Genomic DNA, 23,641 nt, shown 5'->3' on the forward strand with positions numbered 1-23,641 from the left:
ATCCCTCCGGGGGGTTATAAACCTAATGCAAAATTTTCCAAGATGGCAATTAACTGGTTGAAATGGGTATCCACAACGAATGACATACGAGTCCAACACGCGTTGAACGGCGGCGAAGTATCGATTGACCGCTTTAAAGTAGACGGTTATCACGCCGAATCCAATACCGTGTACGAATTTCACGGTTGTTTATATCACGGATGCCCTAAGTGTTTCAAAAATCCGGATTTGATATCTCCGGTACGACCCGATCGTAAATTCGGTGAATTATATCAGGCCACATTAGAAAAACATCTAAAATTAGGGCTATGGGGTACAATTTGGTGGAATTTTGGGAACACGAATATCGTGACTTGGTTAAAGAAAACCGCGCGTTTGCAGATTTTGTCAAAAAATCTGATATTCTCGATCCATTGCAACCACGTGACGCATTTTTTGGAGGTCGTACGAACGCGATAAAAATTTATCGCAAAGCCGAGGGTGAAGAAAAAATCAAATACATCGACATATGCTCGTTATACCAGTACGTCAACAGTCGTTGCAGTTATCCAATCGGTCATCCGACTATCGTGACTGAAAATTTCCGCCATATCGATAATTATTACGGGTTGATTAAGTGTAAGGTTTTACCGCCTCGGGGTTTATATCTACCCGTGCTCCCGTATAGATCGGGTGGGAAATTGACTTTTCCATTGTGTCGAACGTGCGCTAATGAAAGCAATCAGCGCGAAAAGTGTCAACATTCGGCAAATGAGCGTTCGATAACGGGTACCTGGGTAACTTTAGAGGTACAAAAAGCAGTGACACTTGGTTATAAGATATTAGATATATATGAAATTTGGAATTGGGAAACTAATGAAACGGGTTTATTCGAGGATTATATAGGAAAATTCCTCAAAGTTAAAACCGAAGCCAGTGGTTGGCCGTGTAAAGATATGTCGCGCGACGAGAAGGATAAATTCATTTCCGATTATTTAGAAAGAGAGGGTATCCAACTCGAAGAAGATAAGATTAAGAAAGCCAAGGGGATGCGAACAGTCGCGAAATTATGCTTAAATTCGATGTGGGGTAAACTCGGTCAAAACGAAAATAAGACGACGGCCAAATATATTTCGGACCCCGGGGAATTATATAGAATGCTTTTGGATGAAACTTTAGAGATAAGCGATTTGTTGTTGTGTAATGACGAGGTGCTAAGAGTGCATTACAAAAAACGCGCAGAATTTGTCGAATCGACAAACAAAACCAGCGTCGCTTTAGCAGCTTTCACAACGGCTCATGCACGGCTTATTCTCTATAGTTATATGGAGAAATTAGGGGAACGAACCCTATACACGGATACCGACTCCATTATTTATAGCGTGAAACCTGGTGAATGGGATCCGCCGACCGGGAATTTTTTGGGTGATATGACCGATGAATTGGTCGATAAATACGGGGAGGGGTCGTTTATTTCAGAATTTGTTTCGGCTGGACCCAAAAATTATGCATATCGGGTATTCAGTCCTAGAGATAATACATTTTCAACGGAATGTAAAGTTAAAGGGATCAATTTGAATTTTCGAAACAAACAAATTGTAAACTTTGGTTCCATGGTAGATATAATTGTCGAAGAAAAGTACGACCATCTTTACATATTAAACCCTGACAAAATTAATAGAAAGATCAAGGACTGTTCTATTTACAATAGAGACGAACGAAAAATATATCGCGCGGTTTATACTAAACGAGCTTTCGACCCCGCAGATCGGTATAACACGCTTCCGTACGGATATTGATATAGGAAATAACGCAGTGTATATGATTATTTATTTATCTATTCTATTTATTGCGCGGTTATTGTTAATAAATGTTTTTTAATTGTTGACATTAATTTGTTATACATTTGCTTTTTTTTTTGTGGTTTCTTTGTATCACTCGAAATTGGTAATGCTGGAAAAGAAAGCGCCATCTAGGATTTACTCCTCCCCCTCCTCACACACACACGCACGCAAAGGATCTCGTAATAGTGGCGCCATCTAGGGAATTAATCACATCAATAAATTGATTTGGAATTTACATAGTCAATGATTTGAATTTTGCCGCCAAAAAGAAAATTTGTAAAGGAAAAAAAGAAAAAAAATCTTAAGGAAAATATCTTAAGAAAAATATCTTGAGGAAAAAAAAAAAATCTTAAGAAAAATATCTTGAGGAAAATATCTTGAGGAAAAAATCTTGAGAAAAAAATCTTAAGAAAAATATCTTAAGAAAAAAATCTTAAGAAACTCCTCCCCCTCCCCCTCCTCACTCCTCCCCCTCCCCCCTCCTCATTGAGGTCCTGAAGTGACATTTCCTAACTACTGACGGTCATCCCTGACTATGCTGAAGCTGTTTTGGAGTGTGATATTTGTCTGTGTATCAGACAGTGGGCCTGGCTGTTGTGTGACCCAAACTAATATCGGGATCCGCTGTGCAATTGCACAGCAAGGCTAATTTGCACCGGCATAGACTCAGGCAGGGAGAATGCGGAAAATATAATACATTGCCCGTTCTGCTGAAATGTAATCTATTGGGTCCGAGTTATGAATCGACACAGGCAAATGGTTCGTAACCGGATAGAGGGCTAATCGGCGACGACAGCAACAACAGCAGCAGCGCCGATGATGATTATAACGACGAAGATGACCACATGCAACCCCTTTAAACAGCCCTTCTAAGGGCTAACTTCAATTTCCAAGAAAGAGCCAGTGTTAACACGCCTCGCTTTATGCTTCAGTGCTTTTCTCCAAGTTTTAACAAAACTTTTTTTCCTCGGTGTTTGTATAAGCGGTATGTAATCATTTTTTGATCTATAACTAAACACCTGGCTAAATTTGAAATTTTTGTAGTGAGTAAAACAATCATTGGGCACTCCAGGGTTAACCAATTATAGTATAACCATTTTGGGTTTTGTTACATTAACAACAATTCAAAAGTGTTTATTGCTCATGCTACGGACACAATTAAGTGGTTAAAAACGTTAATGAAGTAAAGATGAAATCTATCTAACCAAACCGAATACAATTAAGAAGTTAAGGACCCATGATTCATCCATTGCAAAACAAACATCTGCCACGTATAGTAGCTATTGCGCACGTAATCTGGTCAGTACTCCCCATATGTGACGGAATATGCAGTATGAAAATTATGCAATTAAGTCATTTAGAAACCAAACCGAATAGACAATTAAGTAGTTAAAGACCCATGATTCATCCATTAAAAAAAATCTAGTAGCTATTGCGTATAAAATACTCGTCAGAAAATCTCGGAAATTCATATCCAAAATGACGAACAAACCGGGAGCAAGATTTTTTCATTGTGACTACGCCAGAACACGGGAGTGCTGTGGGTGTCTTGAAAGACAGCGAGCTTTGGTGGCTTGTGAAAATCACCCCATGGCCAATTATATTTGTATGGGGTGTTTTGTTCAATTAGTTGAACTACGGCCGGAGAGTTAACATTATATTACGTGCCCAATGTGTCGCCTGGAATGGTACTTTGAGCTGATGAAGGCACGCCCTCCAACGTTGAGTGGTATGCATGGAATGCTACGTAAGGAAGACGACGAATAAGAAGGGTTGTGAAACGCTACTGCAAAAACATACAGTTCTTTTAAGAACCACCCTAAAATTATGAGAAAGAGACAGTTTTGCTAAGCCCCTCGCTTTATACCTCAGTTTTTATCTTATCAAAGAATGCAATTAAGTAATTGAGAAACAAATACCATTGACCCATTGCTAGCATATGCCATCAAAAATATCTGGTCAGTACTCCCCGTACGTGACAGAATTTGCAGGATGAAAATTATGCAATTAAGTAATTTAGAAACCACACCGAATAGAGAAATTAAGGAGTTAAAGAACCATGATTCATCCATCGAAAAACATCTACCATGTAAAGAAGCTATTGCGTATAAAATACTCGTCAGAAAATCCCGAAAATCCATATCCAAAATGACGAAAAAACCGGGAGCAAGATTTTTTCATTGTGACTACGCGAGAACACGGGAGTGCTGTGGGTGTCTTGAAAGACAGCAAGCGTTGGTGGCTTGTGAAAATCACTTATATCAATTATATTTGTATGGGGTGTTTTGTTCAATTAGTTGAACTACGGCCGGAGAGTTAACGTTATATTAAGTGCCCAATGTGTTGCCTGGAATGGTACTTTGAGCTGATGAAGGCACGCCGTCCAACGTTGAGTGGTATGCATGAAGGGAGGAAGATCTATGCAGGGGGTGTGTTTGTGCACATTACAACTGATCAGATGCTGTGTTGTCATACACCAATATTTGATGAATGCAGCAACAAAATCAACCACTCGCAACATCACCAATGTATATATTGTAGTTCGATTCTAGACCTGACGTGCTGTGTGTGTTTGGAAGTGTGTGGATACACCGACAACGTGTTGTAGGAAGCAGATCCACGTTAAGTGTATAAAACGCTTAAAGAACACACGAGATTACGAATGTCTGTATTGCCGAAGATGTCAGCGATCCACTACCGTCGGAACAATGTCGTTCAATCCCGACATATACGATTCAGAACGCGTGATATTCTAATATACGCGTATATTATGTATACGAAGAAAAATGGTCTTTTTCGAGTACCCTCGATATGTGACGGAATAGGACAGTATGAAAATTACGCAATTAAGTAATTTAGAATCAAAGACAATTAAGAAGTTAAAGACCCATGATTCGTCCATTGCAAAACATCTGCCGCATAAAGTAGCTATTGCGTATAATTTACTTGTCAGAAGATCTCGAAAATCAATATCCAAAATGTCTGGTGCAAGATACATGAGCTTTCCTGATGGCGCAGAGGCCGTTGTCTAATGCGGGGTATGTTTAGAGACTGGTCTACAGAAACTTGACGTGTGGAAGCTGCGTCTCAGCTATCGTACGAAGAAATCTTGAACTGGAGTGTGAAGACGCAAATGATGTATTTTTGTGCCCGTTCTGCAGAAACGTGATAAACAGGGCACATATGTTTGCGGAGTATACATGCAAAGAAGAATGCCGAACTCGTCGAAACTGAAGACCACGTCATCAGAGACGTCAGCAGCAGCAGCAGCAGCGCCGATAATAATGATAACAACACTGCCGAAGAATACGATACCATATACACGCTACCATATCCTCAAAAAGGTCCTTTTAAGGGCCACTTCAATTTTCAAATGGTTTACTAAATTCTTTAACGAAAATTCATAACGAAAATGACTAACAACGGTGGTAGATGGACGGTCATCCCCGACAACGCCAAACCTGTTTTTGAGTGTGATATTTGTCTGTGTATCGGCCTTGCTGTCGTGTGACCAATGCTAATATCGGGATCCGCTGTGCACAGCAAGGCTAATTTGCACCGGCATAGACTCAGGCAGGGAGAATGGGGAAAATATAATACATTGCCCGTTCTGCCGAAATGTAATCTATTGGGTCCGCGTTATGAATCGACATAGGTGAATGGTTCGTAAACGGATAGAGAGGACTAATCGGCGTTGACAGCAACAACATCAGCAGCGCCAAGATGATTATGACGACGACGATGACGATGACCACATGCAACCCCTTTAAACAGCCCTTCTAAGGGCTAACTTCAATTTCCAAGAAAGAGCCAGTGCCAACAAGCCTCGCCTCACCTCGCTTTATGCTTCTGTGCTTTTCTCCAAGTTATAACAAAATTTTTTTCCTCGGTGTTTGTATTAGCGGTATGTAATCATTTTTTGATCTATAACTAAACACCTGGCTAAATTTGAAATTTTTGTAGTGAGTAAAACAATCATTGGGCACTCCAGGGTTAACCAATTATAGTATACCCATTTTGGATTTTATTACATTAACAACAATTCGAAAGTGTTTATTTCTCATGCTACAGAAGTAGTTAAGTAGGGTCACTTTGGGACCGAGTGAGGAGTGAGGAGCAGTGAGGAGCAATGACGTCATCGCTGACGTCATGGATGACGTCATGGATGACGTCATTGATTACATCATGTTGGTGGGGGAAAACGTGTTTGGGCGAGAATATCGATAACAATAAAGCGAAGCCATAAAACGTGTTCGGGCCTGATATTTGTGGACAATAAAAACGCGATATAAATCATGTTTAGACGTCATTTAACTCGGAGACTTCGGGCGGTTAACATCGGATCTCTTCACATCGACTATCGCGGATATCATGGATTCACCAAGCGGCCGAAGGACATGTAGTTTAGAAATATGAAGTTCTCCTAAAAAAGCGAAGCTTTCACCCGCATATAGGAAAAGGAAACCGGTTCATCTCAAACTTAATTTCGGTAAGTCTATTTCTGTTTCGAGACAATATTTCGTAAAATGTATGTATGTTCTAAATACTTAATTTCGTAACTTTATTTTCTATAGACTCAATCGTTAATGATAACGCCGTCGATACGCCTCAGTCAATGAAAACCGTCACATCGTCAGATGGTCAACCCGATCCTCATTATTTAGGACAACTCGTTTACGCGTGCGTGAAAACATGGCAGGGTTCAAAACGTATCGATCTCAGGACATACGAGTGCTGCGACCGGAAGCACCAGTTATACCCGACTAAAAACGGTATCGCGTTAGATTTGCAAGAGTGGGTACATATCGACTACTGTAAATCCGATATCGAACACGAAATTGAGCGAGTCAAACAACCAGCGGGATACGTGGGAGTTATGACTATCGGTCGTTCGAACTTTATTAAAATCTATCGTTCTAGTCTTAATAGTCGTGTATACTTCGATATACGGTTCTATATACTATGCGATGCGAAAGGCGAAACCGTACCTTCTAGAAAAGGTGTAAAATTCTCTCTCTCAGTGGAAGAAATTAAAAGACATTAATTTTAGCGACGATGTACCCGAACTATCCGATATGAAACCGTGTTGGTACGAACAAAGTCATCAAAATCAAGAATATAGATGCGCATACTGCGCAAAGGACACTAGCGGAGTTCGTAATGCTCCAGAATATTCCGCATACGCTCCCAGTAAGAATAAATAAATACGTTTAATTAACCGTCTAATAATATGTATTGTTTTTCTAACTTTATTATCCACGATTAAATGAAAATAAACGTGTGTCAATAGAAGTCAATTGTCTTTGTCATTGTTTCGTCGGTCATCAAAATAAACCATTAGCCGTCCATTATAACCATATACATTAGGTAAAACAGTATTCTATTATAAAATAATAGTACGTAGTTATAATCATTTCGTTTATATAGCGATAAAACAGTTATTTCATCGTCTAGAAGGTTAAGAGCTATTCGCAGACGGAAATAAGTAACCAAACCTTGTGATATGTCATCGAGTTCTCGTTTACGACAATTATCACTATCTCGGCCATAGTTTCAATCGTAACTAATTCTCCATAGTCAATGTCAAATAATGGTATTTTACACTAAATTAGTGTCAACCAATGTCTATTACTATTAATCATATTTTCTGCTTATGAGTATATAGACCCTTGTAAACTAGTCACTTCATTCGTAAAAAAAAAAAAAAAAAAAAAAAATGGCTACCCAATCGATAACCATCACGGCGATCGACCAGTTTGACTGCGTGGTGTGTTTAGAGACGAAATCGACAACAGTTACATGCCCGAATCATCGGGTATGTAACAATATATGTGTTAGCTGTTATTCAACACTGGTAAAGATGGCCGGTATACGTAGAAGGCTGACGTGCCCGTATTGTAGGAGGTTTTGGTTCGCGGGCGGTGCCTTTTTACAAGTCAGGACGTTCGTAGGACGCGGAATGATGTTCCAACGCCGCGATGTAACGGAACTACCAAGGCCTGGAGTAGGCGCTCGGCCCACACAAGATGCCCATGCTGAAGATAGACCCGGAATAGGTCGTGGTCGAGAATAGTAACTTGGTGAACGAAACTAAGAACAAACCAATTAAAACGGCCTTTATCAAGGGCAACCTAAATCTCTCAGAAAGAGTCAGTGTATGAACCGCCAAGCTCCTCGCTTATATGCTTATATGCTTATATCATCAGTTCTTATAAGGACTCTACAGAGAGAGAGAGAGGGAGTGTGAGTGAGAGAGGGAGGGAGGGTGAGTGTGAGTGAGAGAGGGAGTGTGAGTGTGAGGGAGAGGGAGGGAGTGTGAGTGCGAGTGCGAGTGCGAGTGCGAGTGCGAGTGCGAGTGAGAGAGAGAGAGAGAGAGAGAGAGAGAGAGAGAGAGAGAGAGAGAGAGAGAGAGAGAGAGAGAGAGAGAGAGAGAGAGAGAGAGAGAGAGAGAGAGAGAGAGAGAGAGATTTTTTCGTATATTCCCGCTCAACGCATCGTCGTCTACGAGCGCTAAAACGATAGCCTTTGGAATTTCACCCACAAAAAAGGAATCCTTTACGATCGTTCTATGGCCTCTAGGAATATTCAATGAAGTTAATTCGGTTCTTGAAAAGTAGTATTTAGCCGTGTTTTTTTCTAATGCCTATGCGTGCGCAACCAAAACCGAGCTATCTAATTCTAGTTTTCGCAAATAAAGTTGAGCGCTTTCTATTCTTATACGAAAATCAGCGTTTTCCGCGGGAGAAAGTAAAACGAAACTTTCCTTCGATCTATTCAGTTTAATTTGCATATCTGTATTGTTGATGAAAATTTTATTCATTCTCATTACATCGCAGTATAATCGAGAATAAGCGCAGATTAGTTTACTGTTTTTTGTGTAATTATTTCTTCTAACCAGCCCGGTATTAGCACCGGCTATCGTCGGGTCGATATGATTTTTCTTGCCAGCCTCATCTTCAGTGTATAATTCGCATTGTAACCAACTGCTATTTTTAGTTTCGGAATCATAGTTCAGCATATTTTCCAACTCACATTTAAACGGGTACAATCCGCCGTCGTGCGTAACGACGCGATCATTGAGCGTAATTTGAACGTCGCTAAATAAACTGTAGACGCCATTAATCATCGACACGTATTTATCGGGTGCCACATCAGTGCCATCACCGTTGACTATTTTAAATTGTAGTTTCAAATAAGTAACGTTTAAATCTAAATATTGTTCTGTTTTCGGTATCCTGAAGACGATAGGTCCCGAATCATTGATCGAAGTAGAGGGTTCGTAACTAACGTAACGGCATTCTTTGTAGTTTATCTGGGTACCGGGGATAGTAAACAAATCCAATTCGGATTTGACACACAGGGGCGAGTCTTTATGTACTAATAACGACATCTTGTCTAATACGCTTCGCCGCTAACACTTCTCTTTATACGTTTGCCTGTGTAAATAACCCGCTGTTTTCGTTTTCTCTTTTGACCTTTTAATGGTTTTGTACCGGTTCGCACTTTACCCCGGATAATACGACCCATTGTTTCTAATCCGCGATCTTTAATGGCTGTGGCAAAATTCTTACCACCTACGACATCGCTCGCAACGTGCAAACCCGTTCTTAGTAAATGAGGCAGCCATATTTTTCAATAGGGGTATCGCCGGTCGAGCGAGACCGCCTAAAACAGAAGCAAATCCAGCACCGCCTTGTATAGGCGATGATGTGTACACGTCGACTCCGGCACCGCTTTGATTTGCGTAATATCTACAACAGACATCGTGATCTATTTCGCAAATAGCCCTCATATTAATATATTTTTCTTTTTAAAATGTAAAACAAGATTAACTTTTCCTTTTTTAAAAACAGGTATTTTACCCGATTCTCTTCTTATAAAGACTTCTATAGTCTGAAAATTACTCCTTTGCACTGGAAAATATTGTAATTTGTTAAACTCTTTTCCAATAACCTTTCCAAAATTTATCGTGTTTAAATGTACCATACGCAAAAGATTTGCGCTCTGATCGCCGACTAGTCGGGGTTCTATAACATCGCTATATATCATCAAATTATGATAGTCGACGTTTATATCGACACATCTAGACGCTGTGACTTCGATGTATTTGTAAATAGTTTTGGTACCATTACTATCTACAAATGGTCCATTTTTCTTCGAACCCTGACGAAGGTCGTTAGGTATATCGTTTACCGGTATACCAGATTTGAAGCCTAAAATCCACGCTATATCGTTCGTAAAAGTTAACGAACACTCGTCGTAAAACTTCACATTAACTTTATGACTTAATAACGACTGACTTTGAACAGTTCCGAAAAACAAAGAAATCGGTCATCAGTATAAATAATGATGACGATTTATGCCTAGCGAGGGCGCTAGTCGTGGCGAAGGCGCGAGCCGATAATGACCCTCGTTATAACATAATTCGTAAATGCGAAAAATCACCGCCACGAGAAGCCGCTCTCGCATTGCACCAGGCGACAGGAGTCCCCACCGGAAAGTGTGGAATCCCCGAGCTGGACAAAATGGTGAAGGCTAAACTTGACGATTATTATGTTTTAGTGGTGACTGGAGACGATAACGCATACCACGTATTGTACAAAACGATAAAAAAATATTAACCCAGGATTCAAATGCGAAGAAAATAATCCTTTTATACACGAATGGCCACTTCGACGTCGTATCGTCAATGGCTGCATTTACGTGTCGTGTATATTTCTGTTTCTCGTGTAAAAAGGATATAATACAGCCGAAGCGCATCGTTGTAATGACAAATGTTCCTTATGTCGTGGCGATTGCGCTCGAGAACAGAGGGGCAATTATTTTTGCAATCGTTGCAATATGTACTATAAATCGGAAGCGTGTTTTGCCAATCATTTAAGACCTTTGGCAACAGGTCAAAGCCTTTGTAATTCGCGGGCACGGTGTATGCGTTGTGGCTCTATTATTCCCCGATCGAAACTGGATCCTAAATTACACGATTGCGGTAAAAAGTATTGTTCCTCGTGTAAAGAAAAGCTACCTATAGGCCATCTTTGTTGTATTGGGGTGACAAAAGGTCAGGTGCACGTGGTCCCCGAAGGCGATAAAAACACGCATCAATTAATCAATCCTTATTTAGACGCGAAAAGCGAAGAATTCAAAATTAGAAAATTTATAGCGTTTGATTTCGAAACGACTACTGTGGATTCGAACCACGTTGTAGTATTAGGTATAGCACACAGAACGTGTCAAATGTGTAAATGGTCAAGGCGTACTCCAGACTCGTCATGCGACCATTGCGGTAAACACGAACACGTGTTCAAGTCGGATATCGATTTCTGCAAATGGCTGTTTACTGAGGAGAATAAGGGTTCCACTGTTTTTGCGCACAATTTTCAATCGTTTGACGGCTATTTTATTTTAAGATATTTGGTTTCGCAAGGCATACTACCGGACATAGTACCAAACGGTGGTAAAATTATGACGATGTCTATCCAACATTTGGACATTAAATTTTTGGATACTTTGAATTTCCTACCTATGAAACTTGGTAAATTACCGGAAACATTAGGTATTCCGGAATTGAAAAAGGGTTTTTTCCGTATACTTTTTGTACTGGAGAAAATATAAATTATGTAGGACCGATTCCGGATTTACATTATTATAATCCTGATGGCATGAGTTCCAGTGAGAGGAACGAATTTGTAAAGTGGCATACAGAGCGCCGGTCTGAAAATTTCGTTTTTGATATGCAACACGAGTTGATAGGGTATTGTCGGTCCGATGTTGACATATTAATGCAATCGGTCATTAATTTCCAACATCAATTCTTTGCACTTACTTCAGTCGATCCTTTTAGAAATTCAATTACCATTGCGTCGGCATGCAATCTAGCGTTAAGAACAAATTTCCTAAAATCGGAAACAATTGGCTTAATACCCCCAGGCGGTTATAGACCCAATGCCAAGTTTTCAAAAATGAGCATCCGTTGGTTAAGATGGCTATCTGAAAATAATAATATTCGAATTCAACATGCGTTGAATGGCGGTGAAGTAACTATTGACCGCTATAAAGTGGATGGTTACCACGCCGAATCAAACACCGTGTATGAATTTCATGGCTGTCTGTACCACGGATGCCCTGAATGTTTTAAAAATTCAGATATGCAGTCGCCGGTGCGGCCCGATAAAAAATTTGGTGAACTTTATCAGGCTACGTTAGAAAAGAGTGCAAAGATTAGGGCCCTTGGATATAATTTGGTGGAATTTTGGGAACACGAATATTGTAACTTGGTGAAAGAAAACCGTGTTTTTGCCGATTTTGTAAAAGAAGTAGATATTTCTGACCCGTTATTACCGCGTGACGCATTTTTCGGCGGTCGAACTAATGCAATCAAAATCTATCATAAGGCCGAAGATGATGAAAAAATTAAATATATTGACATATGTTCGCTATACCCGTACGTTAATAGTCGTTGTAGCTATCCAATAGGTCACCCAACAGTTATAACTGAAAATTTCGGTGATATCAAAGATTATTACGGGTTGATTAAATGCCGAATTTTACCACCTCGGGGCTTATATTTACCCATCCTTCCATACAGAGCCAATGGCAAATTAACCTTTCCTTTGTGTCGCTCGTGCGCTGAAGATAGTAATCAATGCGAAAGGTGTCGCCACTCGGAAGACGAACGTGCTATTACCGGAACGTGGGTCAGTTTAGAGATCCAAAAAGCCGTTGAATTGGGATACCGTATTATCGGTATATTCGAAATTTGGAATTGGGAACGTAGCGAAACCGGATTATTTGCAGACTATATAAGAAAATTTCTAAAAGTAAAAACCGAAGCTAGCGGGTGGCCATCTCCCGATATGACTCGCGCCGAAAAAGACCAATTTCTATCCGATTATTTCGAGCGCGAGGGTATCCGTCTCGAAGAAAATAACATAAAGAAGGCGAAGGGCATGCGAACTGTCGCCAAAATATGTTTAAATAGCATGTGGGGTAAACTCGGTCAAAATGAAAAAAAAACCACTGCTAAATATATTTCAGACCCCGGTGAAATGTACAGCATGCTTTTAGACGATAGTTTGGAGATACAAGATTTACTGGTGTGTAACGAAGAGGTGTTAAGGGTGCACTACAGAAAACGCGACGAATTTGTCGAATCCTCCGGTAAAACTAGCGTCGCCTTAGCCGCGTTCGCAACGGCGCATGCTCGACTAATTCTCTATAGTTATATGGAGAAACTAGGGGATCGAACCCTTTACACGGATACCGACTCAATCATTTACACCGTTAAACCTGCTCAATGGGATCCGCCAACTGGAAACTTTTTAGGGGATATGACCGATGAGTTGGCAGATAAATACGGAGATGGTGCCTATATTTCGGAATTCGTTTCGGCCGGTCCGAAAAACTATGCATTCCGTGTTTTCAGTCCGCGTGACAATAAATTCTCATCGGAATGCAAAGTGAAAGGAATTAATTTGAATTTTAGAAATAAACAAATAGTCAACTTTAAATCAATGGTTGATATTATAGTCGGTGAAAAATATGATCATTTGTACGTTTCCATTCCAAACAAGATAAATCGAGACATCAAAAAATGTTCCATTAATTCGCTTTTAGAGGATTTGATTCTTTATCTCATTCTATTACTCGCTGTGGACCGTGCAACCCTAATATTAACCCACTACCGACTACGACGATGGCTTTTTCCAGCGACTTTTGGAAAAAAGAACAGGATGTGGAAAGAAGCGAAATTCCAATTTTTTATACCGCTACCGGTGATGTTAAATGTCACTGCTGAATGAAACAACTGGGTCACGATGAGGATCCATTTGATTTCGTCACAAACTGTTGCGAGAAGATCATTTGCTTCAGGTGTTTCAGTGAGGCAGCGGCCGACCAGATCGACCAAGAACATATTATTTGCCCGCTTATGCGCATAAGCGGGTTTGAAGAACACCTCGATGAATTTTTTCAAGCTGGCTGTTTTGGACAAGTACCCGGCTTGGATAGGGACGAAAACGTTTGTCGTGCATGCGCGCTCCGATACACGACCGGACAGATGCCTTGTTGCAGCGAACCTGTGTGCGAAGAGTGTGTCGTACCGTTGAATGAATCGTCATCGTGCCAGTCATGTCAACAAAACATAGATTTAACTTGTTGTATTTGCTACGAACCATGCATCGATAAGCCAATGAGGTGTTGCAACAAACAAATACATGTAGCATGTATTAAAAAACTGAAAAATGTGCGGGGTTTCGAATGCCCTAATTGCCGAAATGCGTACAGTGATCCCATACCGTCGATGTTTCCGAGGGTCATGCCATCGTATAATGTCCAAAACGTATACTTCGACGCTTACTAGTCGTCGCGGCTACATAGCAGGATATTTAAAAAACGGTGTAAAATATTTGTAAAATAATTATCTGTATAAATAATGTAATAAATAATATATATATATATATATATATATATATATATATATATATATATATATATATATATATATATATATATATATATATATATATATATATATATATATATAAATATTGTAATTAATTAATAGTTCATTTTGTTTTAGTGGTGACTAGAGGAGATCGTCATTTTTGTTTTAGTGGTGACTAGAGGAGAATAATAAAACGCGCAATTAAAAACCATATGGAATCGTGTTAAATCAGTTAACCGGATCAAAAGCCCTTTTTAGTGTATACGAAATAATTACAAAAGTCATTGTTCTATCGGATACAATGGCTCGGCTATTATAAACCCATTGTTTTAACATCATCGTTATTCCCAAACACGTTTTCCCCGCCAACATGATGTAATCAATGACGTTATCCATGACGTCATCCATGACGTCAGCGATGACGTCATTGCTCCTCACTGCTCCTCACTCCTCACTCGGTCCCAAAGTGACCCTACTTAACTACTTGTGACCAATGCTAATATCGGGATCCGCTGTGCACAGCAAGGCTAATTTGCACCGGCATAGACTCAGGCAGGGAGAATGGGGAAAATATAATACATTGCCCATTCTGCCGAAATGTAATCTATTGGGTCCGCGTTATGAATCGACACAGGCGAATGGTTCGTAAACGGATAGAGAGGACTAATCGGCGTTGACAGCAACAACAGCAGCAGCGCCAAGATGATTATGACGACGACGATGACGATGACCACATGCAACCCCTTTAAACAGCCCTTCTAAGGGCTAACTTCAATTTCCAAGAAAGAGCCAGTGCTAACAAGCCTCGCCTCACCTCGCTTTATGCTTCTGTGCTTTTCTCCAAGTTATAACAAAACTTTTTTCCTCGGTGTTTGTATTAGCGGCATGTAATCATTTTTTGATCTATAACTAAATACCTGGCTAAATTTGAAATTTTTGTAGTGAGTAAAACAATCATTTGGCACTCCAGGGTTAACCAATTATAGTATACCCATTTTGGATTTTATTACATTAACAACAATTCGAAAGTGTTTATTTCTCATGCTACAGACACAATTAAGTGGTTAAAAACATTAATGAGATAAATATGAAATCTGGTCAGTACTCCCCATATGTGACGGAATATGCAGTATGAAAATTATGCAATTAAGTAATTTAGAAACCAAATCGAATAGACAATTAAGTAGTTAAAGACCCATGATTCATCCATTAAAAACATCTAGTAGCTATTGCGTATAAAATACTCGTGAGAAAATCTCGAAAATCCATATCCAAAATGACGACCAAAGCAGAAGCAAGATTTTTTCATTGTGACTACGCCAGAACACGGGAGTGCTGTGGGTGTCTTGAAGGACAGCAAGCATTGGTGGCTTGTGAAAATCACCCCATGGTCAATTATATTTGTATGGGGTGTTTTGTTCAATTAGTTGAACTACGGCCGGAGAGTTAACATTATATTAAGTGCCCAATATGTTGCCTGGAATGGTACTTTGAGCTGATGAAGGCACGCCGTCCAACGTTGAGTGGTATGCGTGAAATGCCACGTAAGGAAGACGATGAATAAGAAGGGTTGTGAAACGCTACAGCAAAAACATACGGTTCTTAGAACCACCCTAAAGAACCACCCTAAAATTCTCAGAAAGAGACAGTTTTGCTAAGCCCCTCGCTTAATACCTCAAAGAATGCAATTAAGTAATTGAGAAACAAATACCATTGACCCACAACAACAACAACAGCAGCGCCGACGATGATGACGACGACGATGACCGAGGTGTTGTAACAAAATCATTTGCGATATCTGTTTTGATAACGCGGCTGAGGATCAGATGGATCAGGCAAGAATCATGTGCCCAATGATGAGAATCATTGGGTTCGAAGAACATGTTGACTCTGTTTTCAGCAATGGCTGTACCAGTTCAGTTCCTGCGCTCGGTCGGGAGGAAGATGTATGCAGGGGGTGTGTTTGTGCACCCATCAACTGATCAGATGCCGTGTTGTCATACACCAATATGCGATGAATGCAGCAACAAAATCAACCACTCGCAACATCATCAATGTATATTTTGTAGTTCGATTCTGGACCTGACGTGCTGTGTGTGTTTGGAAGTGTGTGTGGATACACCGACAACGTGTTGAAGGAAGCAGATCCACGTTAAGTGTATAAAACGCTTAAAGAACACACGAGATTACGAATGTCTGTATTGCCGAAGAGATGTCAGCGATCCACTGCCGTTGGAACAATGTCGTTCAATCCCGACATATACGATTAAGAATGCGTGATATTTTAATATACGCATAACTTATGTATACGAAGAAAAATGGTCTTTTTCGAGTACCCTCGATATGTGACGGAATGGGACAGTATGAAAATTACGCAATCAAGAAATTTAGAATCCAAACCGAATAGACAATTAAGTAGTTAAACCCCCATGATTCGTCCATTGCAAAACATCTGCCGCGTAAAGTAGCTATTGCGTATAAAATACTTGTCAGAAGATCGCGAAAATCAATATCTAAAATGTCTGGTGCAAGATACATGAGCTTTCCCAATGGCGCAAAGGTCGTTATCTAATGCGGGGTATGTTTAGAGACTGGTCAATGGTACTGGCTACTATGTAGCAAGTGTCAATACCGAAACTTGACGTGTGGAAGCTGCGTCTCAGCTATCGTACGAAGAAATCTTGAACTGGAGCATGAAAACGCAAATGATGTATTTTTGTGCCCTTTCTGCAGAAACGTGATAAACTGGACACGTATGTTTGCGGAGTATATATGCAAAGAAGAATGCCGAACTCGTCGAAACCGAAGACGACTTCATCAGGGACGTCAGCAGCAGCAGCGCCGATAATAATGACAACACTGCTGAAGAATACAACTACGACGACCTACGCCTACCATATCCTCAAAAAGTTCCTTTTGAGGGCCACTTCAATTTTCAAATGGTTTACTAAATTCTTTATTTTCATTAAACGAGGTTTTAACAATTTCCAATTTTGAAGAAATGAGGTTTGAACTTTTTTAATAGGAAAAAACTACACGGTTTTGACAAAATAACATTAGTTAAAATTACGGTTTGAATAATTTTCAATTTTAAATATTCCCAGTTTGATTGTTTTTTCAATGAACGCTTTTTTCACACATCGATATTCGTTCTTCGAATGAAATATTTATGTTCCGCTTGAAGATTAATCACGTCAAAACAAAATATAGCGCTGACAATTTTATAAAGGTATTATAATAATACACGGTGTATTCGCGTGTAATCCAAAATTGTGAACAATAGTACTCGTAATAGCCCGTCCATTGTACTCGATAGTCGACCCATAACTGACTTTTAGACACTGAAAATTAGTCTCTTTTAAAAATAACACATATTCAATCTTTTTTTCTTACAGAAAATGTATTCATGCCAATACTGCCCGTTGACTTTTGCCAATGAAATCGCATTGGGTCAACACCAGCAACTTCACGCTGGGAAGAAGGGGTTTAAATGCTTAAGCTGTTGCAAACCATTTGCGTGTGCGCGTGACTTGAAGCAGCACACGGTCATATGCATGACACCTCCGCCCATGCGACAGCATGCGCCTGTACGATCGGTCAATCCGGAAAGTAGCTTACAACCGCTTATTTCATTATCAAGTTATTGATTGCATTCATAAATACCTGTTCTATTTTTTTTTCTTATCTTTCAGCAAATATGGGACTGCAAAATATGTGGTTTGTCCATTGAAGGGGTCTGAGTGCACTAAATGCTTGATCACTTCGATACTTTCGAGCACTCCTCCCATGAGTAAAAGAAGTGAGTGCTAATATACGAACGTAACTTGTGGTCATTGTGTGTCCGCGATCATTAGATGAAACTCAGTCGTGAAGATGCGCACAACGTATTACCGAGCCTGTTCTGTCGACATGTAGTCTACTGGGCACGGATGTTGGCGGAATCGATAAGGCGTTGAAAACATTTTCCTTAACCAATCAACCACCATGGAACATGTCAACTTTGAAGACAATGACTGGTCTAACAGATTTGCTATTTGCAAATATTGTAAAACGACAATTACATATGGTAGTTTTCGATTAATAACCTGCTCGAGGGAACCGATTTGCGAAGATTGTTGGTTGGTAAACACTCGGTGGTTAAGCGTTCAGCATTATTTCAAATGCCCTATCGAGGATTGCAATGTGAAAAAAGACTGCTATCGATGCCACGGACAGGAGGGTTTGTTTCATTGTTGCGGTACAACTATATATCGAACATGTTAAACGAACTTAAACGACAAATTGTAGGCGTGACCGGGATTTGAAAAAAGAGGGCCGTGGTGCCTATGACATGAAGGTAGAAAAAAACACCAATATTATCTGTCTGTCATGGCTTGACAATAAAGTCGTCAACTTAGCGTCCTCTTACATTGCTGCTCATCCAATAGGGAAAGCTCTGTGATGGGATAAAAGCCAGAAAAAAACATGTTGATGTTGACCGACCTGAGATGATTGCCAAGTACAATCAATACATTGCAATAGATGTAACATCTATTACAAGGGACAGGAGTGCTACGCCAATCATTTGAAAAGCTTGGCTAGCGGGATGTCGTTGTGCGACAGTCGAGCAAGGTGTAAGGCATGCGGTCAATTTGTAAAGCGCGAAAAAATCGCCTCAGCTGACCACGACTGTGGTATTAAGTATTGGTATTAAGTAGGCGGGTGTCTTGATAAACCCGTACCTCCAGGGAGGGAAAGAATTCGATGCTGAGTTATTGAAAGTGAAGAAATTCATAGCGTTTGATTTTGAGACTACGACAACAGAAGATTCGATTCATAAGGTCATCTTTGGAATGGCACACCATTGTTGCCAAGAGTGCAAGTTGTCGACTATAATAACGAGCGATTCAGAATGTGCCCATTGTGGTAAGAACGAATTCAAGTTCCAAAATATAACTGAATTCTGCGAGTGGTTGTTCAATGACCAAAATAGAGGGGTAACCGCATTCGCCCACAACTTTCAATCCTTCGACGGATATTTTAATTTGAAGTATTTACTAGACCAGGCAATTAGACCTGAGATTATTCCGAACGGCGGTAAAATCATGTACATGTACATCCATTTGCATTTTCATTTCAGATATTATTGTAATGTATCTACTTTGTAATTATCTTTCAATGCAATAAAGAACTGAAATATTAGTATCATATTTTATATATTAATCTAATGTGTTGACTCTGTAATTATCTTTTTTTGATGCAATAAAGAACTGAAATATAAGTATTATATTTTATATATTAATCTAATCCATTGAGTTTCTAATTATCTTTTTTTGATGCAATAAAGAACTGAAATATTAGTATTACATTTTCGTGAAGATGCGCACAATGTATTGCCGAGCCTGTTCTGTCGAAATGTAGTCTACTGGGCACGGATGTTGGCGGAATCGATTAGGCGTTGAAAACATTTTCCTTAAACAATCAACCAGCATAGAACATGTCAACTTTGAAGATAATGACTGGTCTAACAGATTTGCTATTTGCAAATATTGTAAAACGACAATTACATACGGTAGTTTTCGAGTAATGACCTGCTGTAGAAAACTGATTTGGAAGATTGTTGGTTGGTAAACACTCGGTGGTTAAGCCTTCAGCATAATTTCAAATGCCCTATCGAGGATTGTGATGCGAAAAAAGACTGCTATCGATGCCACGGACAGGAGGATTTGTTTCATTGTTGCGGTAAAACTATATATTGAACATTAAACGAACTCAAAGCGACAAATTGTAGGCTAAAGAGTGACCAGGATTTGAAAAAACTCAAAGCGACAAATTGTAGGCTAAAGAGTGACCAGGATTTGAAAAAAGACGGCCATGGTGCCTATGACATGAAGGTAGAAAAAAACACCAATATTATCTGTCTGTCATGGCTGGACAATAAAGTGGTCAACTAAGCGTCATCTTATATTGCTGCTCATCCAATAGGGAAAGCTTGGCGATGGGATAAAAGCCAGAAAAAACATGATTGCCCAGTACAGTCAATTCATGGGTGGCATAGATCTGATGGATATGTGTATTGCCATGTATAAAACAAATCTGAGATCACAAAGATGGTACCTTTATGTATTCTGGCACACAATAAATAAAGCTAACTGTTGTCAATTCATGGTTACTGTACAGGCGTGTAAAATCTTATTTCTAAGTGAAGATAATGTTGAATTTTTTTTTTGCAAATGCCCAAGTTTTCATATATGACAACTCCCCAAATTTTGGCCCCCCAGCAGATATATTCGATTTAGCGGTATGTAATCATTTTTTGTTCTATAACTAAAAACCTGGCTAAATTTAAAATTTTTGTAGTGAGTAAAACAATCATTGGGCACTCCAGGGTTACCCAATTATAGTATACCCATTTTGTGTTTTATTACATTAACAACAATTTGAGAGAAAACCGAATAGATAATTACGTAGCTAAAGACCCATGTTTTGTCCATTGAAAAACATCTGCAGTGTAAAGTAGCTATTGCGTATAAAATACTTGTCACAAGATCTTGAAAATTCATAACGAAAATGACTAACGGTGGTAGATGGACGGTCATTCCTGACAATGCCAAAGCTGTTTTGGAGTGTGAGTGGAGTGTTTTGGAGTTGTCTGTGCACCAGACAGCAGGCCAGGTGGTTGTGTGACCAATGCCAATATCGGCATCCGCTGTGCACAGAAAGGCTAATTTGCACCGGCATAGACTCAGGCAGGGAGAACGCGGAAAATATAATACATTGCTCGTTCTGCCGAAATGTAATCTATTGGGTCCGTGTTATGAATCGACACAGGCGAATGGCTAATCGGCGACGACAGCAACAACAGCAGCAGCGCCCATGATGATTATAACGACGAAGATGACCACATGCAACCCCTTTAAACAGCCCTTCTAAGGGCTAACTTCAATTTCCAAGAAATGTTCAATTTCCAAGAAGAAGAGTTAACACGCCTCGCTTTATGCTTCAGTGCTTTTCTCCAAGTTTTAACAAAACTTTTTTTCCTCGGTGTTTGTATAAGCGGTATGTAATCATTTTTTGATCTATAACTTAACACCTAGCTAAATTTGAAATTTTGGTAATGAGTAAAACAATCATTGGGCACTCCAGGGTTAACCAATTATAGTATAACCATTTTGGGTTTTATTACATTAACAACAATTCAAAAGTGTTTATTGCTCATGCTACGGACACAATTAAGTGGTTAAAAACGTTAATGAGATAAAGATGAAATCTTTCTAACCAAACGGAATACAATTAAGTAGTTAAGGACCCATTCATCCATTGAAAACATCTAGTAGCTATTGCGTATAAAATACTCGTCAGAAAATTCGAAAATCCATATCCAAAATGACGAACAAAGTGGGAGCAAGATTTGTTTTATTGTGACTATGCCAGAACACGGGAATGCTGTGGGTGTCTTGAAGGACAGCGAGCTTCGGTGGCTTGTGAAAATCACCCCATGGCCAATTATATTTGTATGGGGTGTTTTGTTCAATTAGTTGAACTACGGCCGGAGAGTTGACGTTATATTACGTGAGTAGTTACATGTTGTCACTATGTCACCATAAAACGAGTTCGGGCAAGTCATTTTCTGACAAAAAAAACGCGTTGCAAATCCATAATTTAGTCATTCTGCTCAGAGACTTTGAACCGTCAACATCATACAACATCATCGTAATAATGGATTCGGCCAGCGGACAAAGTATTTTAGAAATATTTAATACACCAGTTAAAGCTAAGTCATCGCTTAAATCTAGAAAAAGAAAACACCCCTCCCTGAAACTCGACTTTAGTAAGTTTCTACTTATTTCCCCGTATTCGAAACCGTCAAATATTAAGACATACGTATACTGATATATGATATTTTATTGTTCTTTTAGGTTCAATCGTTAATGACAACGCTGTCGCCGGCCCATTGAAAAGTGCGAACTTGCGTAACACCTGGAACAATGACCCCGAACCCCATTATCTAGGATCTCTTGTTTACGCGAGTGCGAAAACGTGGCAGGGGGTAAAACGTGTAGATTTACGGTCGTACGAGTGCTGTGAACGAAGAAACAACTGTATCCCACTAAAAACGGTATTTCGCTCGATCCCCAAGAGTGGGTGCATATAGATTTTTGTAAATCCGATATCGAACACGAAATTGCGCGCGTTAAAGAAGATATTGAATACGTGGGTGTAATGACTGTCGGTCGTACCAACTTTATCAAAATATATAGGTCTAGTCACGATCATCGTATTTACGTAGATATCTGAAAATACGATCTATTCGATGAACTTCTCAGTGTTTCTCCGACTAGATGCGGTGTAAAACTAACATTGGAACAATGGAAAAAATCAGCAAACGCTGACGCAACACATGGGCTCCCACTTTGGGATTTCTGATTGCCAGTGCGTCACATGCGGTAAGGTGTTTGCGCGCAAAGACAATCTGAAGCGACACGCCAAAACGTGTCAAAAATTCGTCAAACAACCACGTGTAAACCCTCTACCATGTGTAAACCCTCAGCCACAACCTGATTGTCACCACCACCATCCGTACGGGAGTTTACCTGCTCGCGATGCTCGGATTCGTTCCCTTCAATCGCCGAGTTAAGAAACCATAGTGAGGTATGCGCGCCACAGCCCTCAACATCGAAGCGTCCTATCGACGATATTAATGATGAGGAAGAAGTACCGTGTTCGAAGCGCCCTAACTTTGAAAACCCCGACGAAATAATACGGGGCAATATTAAACTGGTCAGGGTAAGTATTTGAATACAGCAAAATCGTATAACATATATAATGACGAGCTATTTCGAATGAATAAAAAGAATGTTTCCATTATTTTACAGAACGGTGTACAGCACAGTAAAAAGTTCAATATGAAAACTGAGCTGTACAAGGTTACCGTGATACCACATGACGACCAGAATAACGGCCAACTCGAAGCGCAGGACACACAAACCACTGTCCGGAACTATCTAACTGATGTTTTAGCGGCTATAAGTGAAATGTTGGACGCTCGTTCGAATGACGTGATCCGGATATCTATCGAACATGCGGAACTCAATGGAAACATTGAATTTCCATTCGTACCGTTGGACGAACTAACGGTAGAATAAATACTCGATAGAATAATCCGTGTTCTACAGTCGAATGAGGATTTGTCTTTGGATGGATTAATTTTCCATTGTACATTCATCCGAATGCCGCTAGGTGGTGTCCGTCGAAAACGAGTTGAGGTAAATTTCGAGTCGTTTAGACAAAACAAACGCTGTATTGTCTCGATCGATAATGACGTCTCGCTAGGTCATTAGTGGTGGCAAAGGCGTGTGCGGATAATGATCCGCGTTATAACGCTATTCGTCAATGC

At 39.8% G+C, this 23,641-nt stretch overlaps 2 protein-coding genes across 5 annotated transcripts in view; one reads left to right on the top strand and one right to left on the bottom strand.

Annotated features, from left to right (window-relative positions):
* LOC141902435 (pachytene checkpoint protein 2 homolog) overlaps nucleotides 1-23,641 on the bottom strand; it is a 76,656-nt gene that overhangs the window by 40,853 nt on the left and 12,162 nt on the right. The gene's annotated exons all lie outside the window — the stretch shown is intronic.
* LOC141902174 (uncharacterized) lies at nucleotides 11,969-23,390 on the top strand. Its single transcript, XM_074789813.1, has 3 exons — nucleotides 11,969-13,371; nucleotides 13,692-13,839; nucleotides 23,121-23,390. The coding sequence occupies exons 1-3, from the start codon at nucleotides 11,969-11,971 to the stop codon at nucleotides 23,388-23,390; spliced, it is 1,821 nt and encodes a 606-aa protein (XP_074645914.1).

This window comes from Tubulanus polymorphus, chromosome 3 (genome assembly GCF_964204645.1).
Source record: "Tubulanus polymorphus chromosome 3, tnTubPoly1.2, whole genome shotgun sequence".
NCBI lineage: Eukaryota > Metazoa > Nemertea > Palaeonemertea > Tubulaniformes > Tubulanidae > Tubulanus > Tubulanus polymorphus.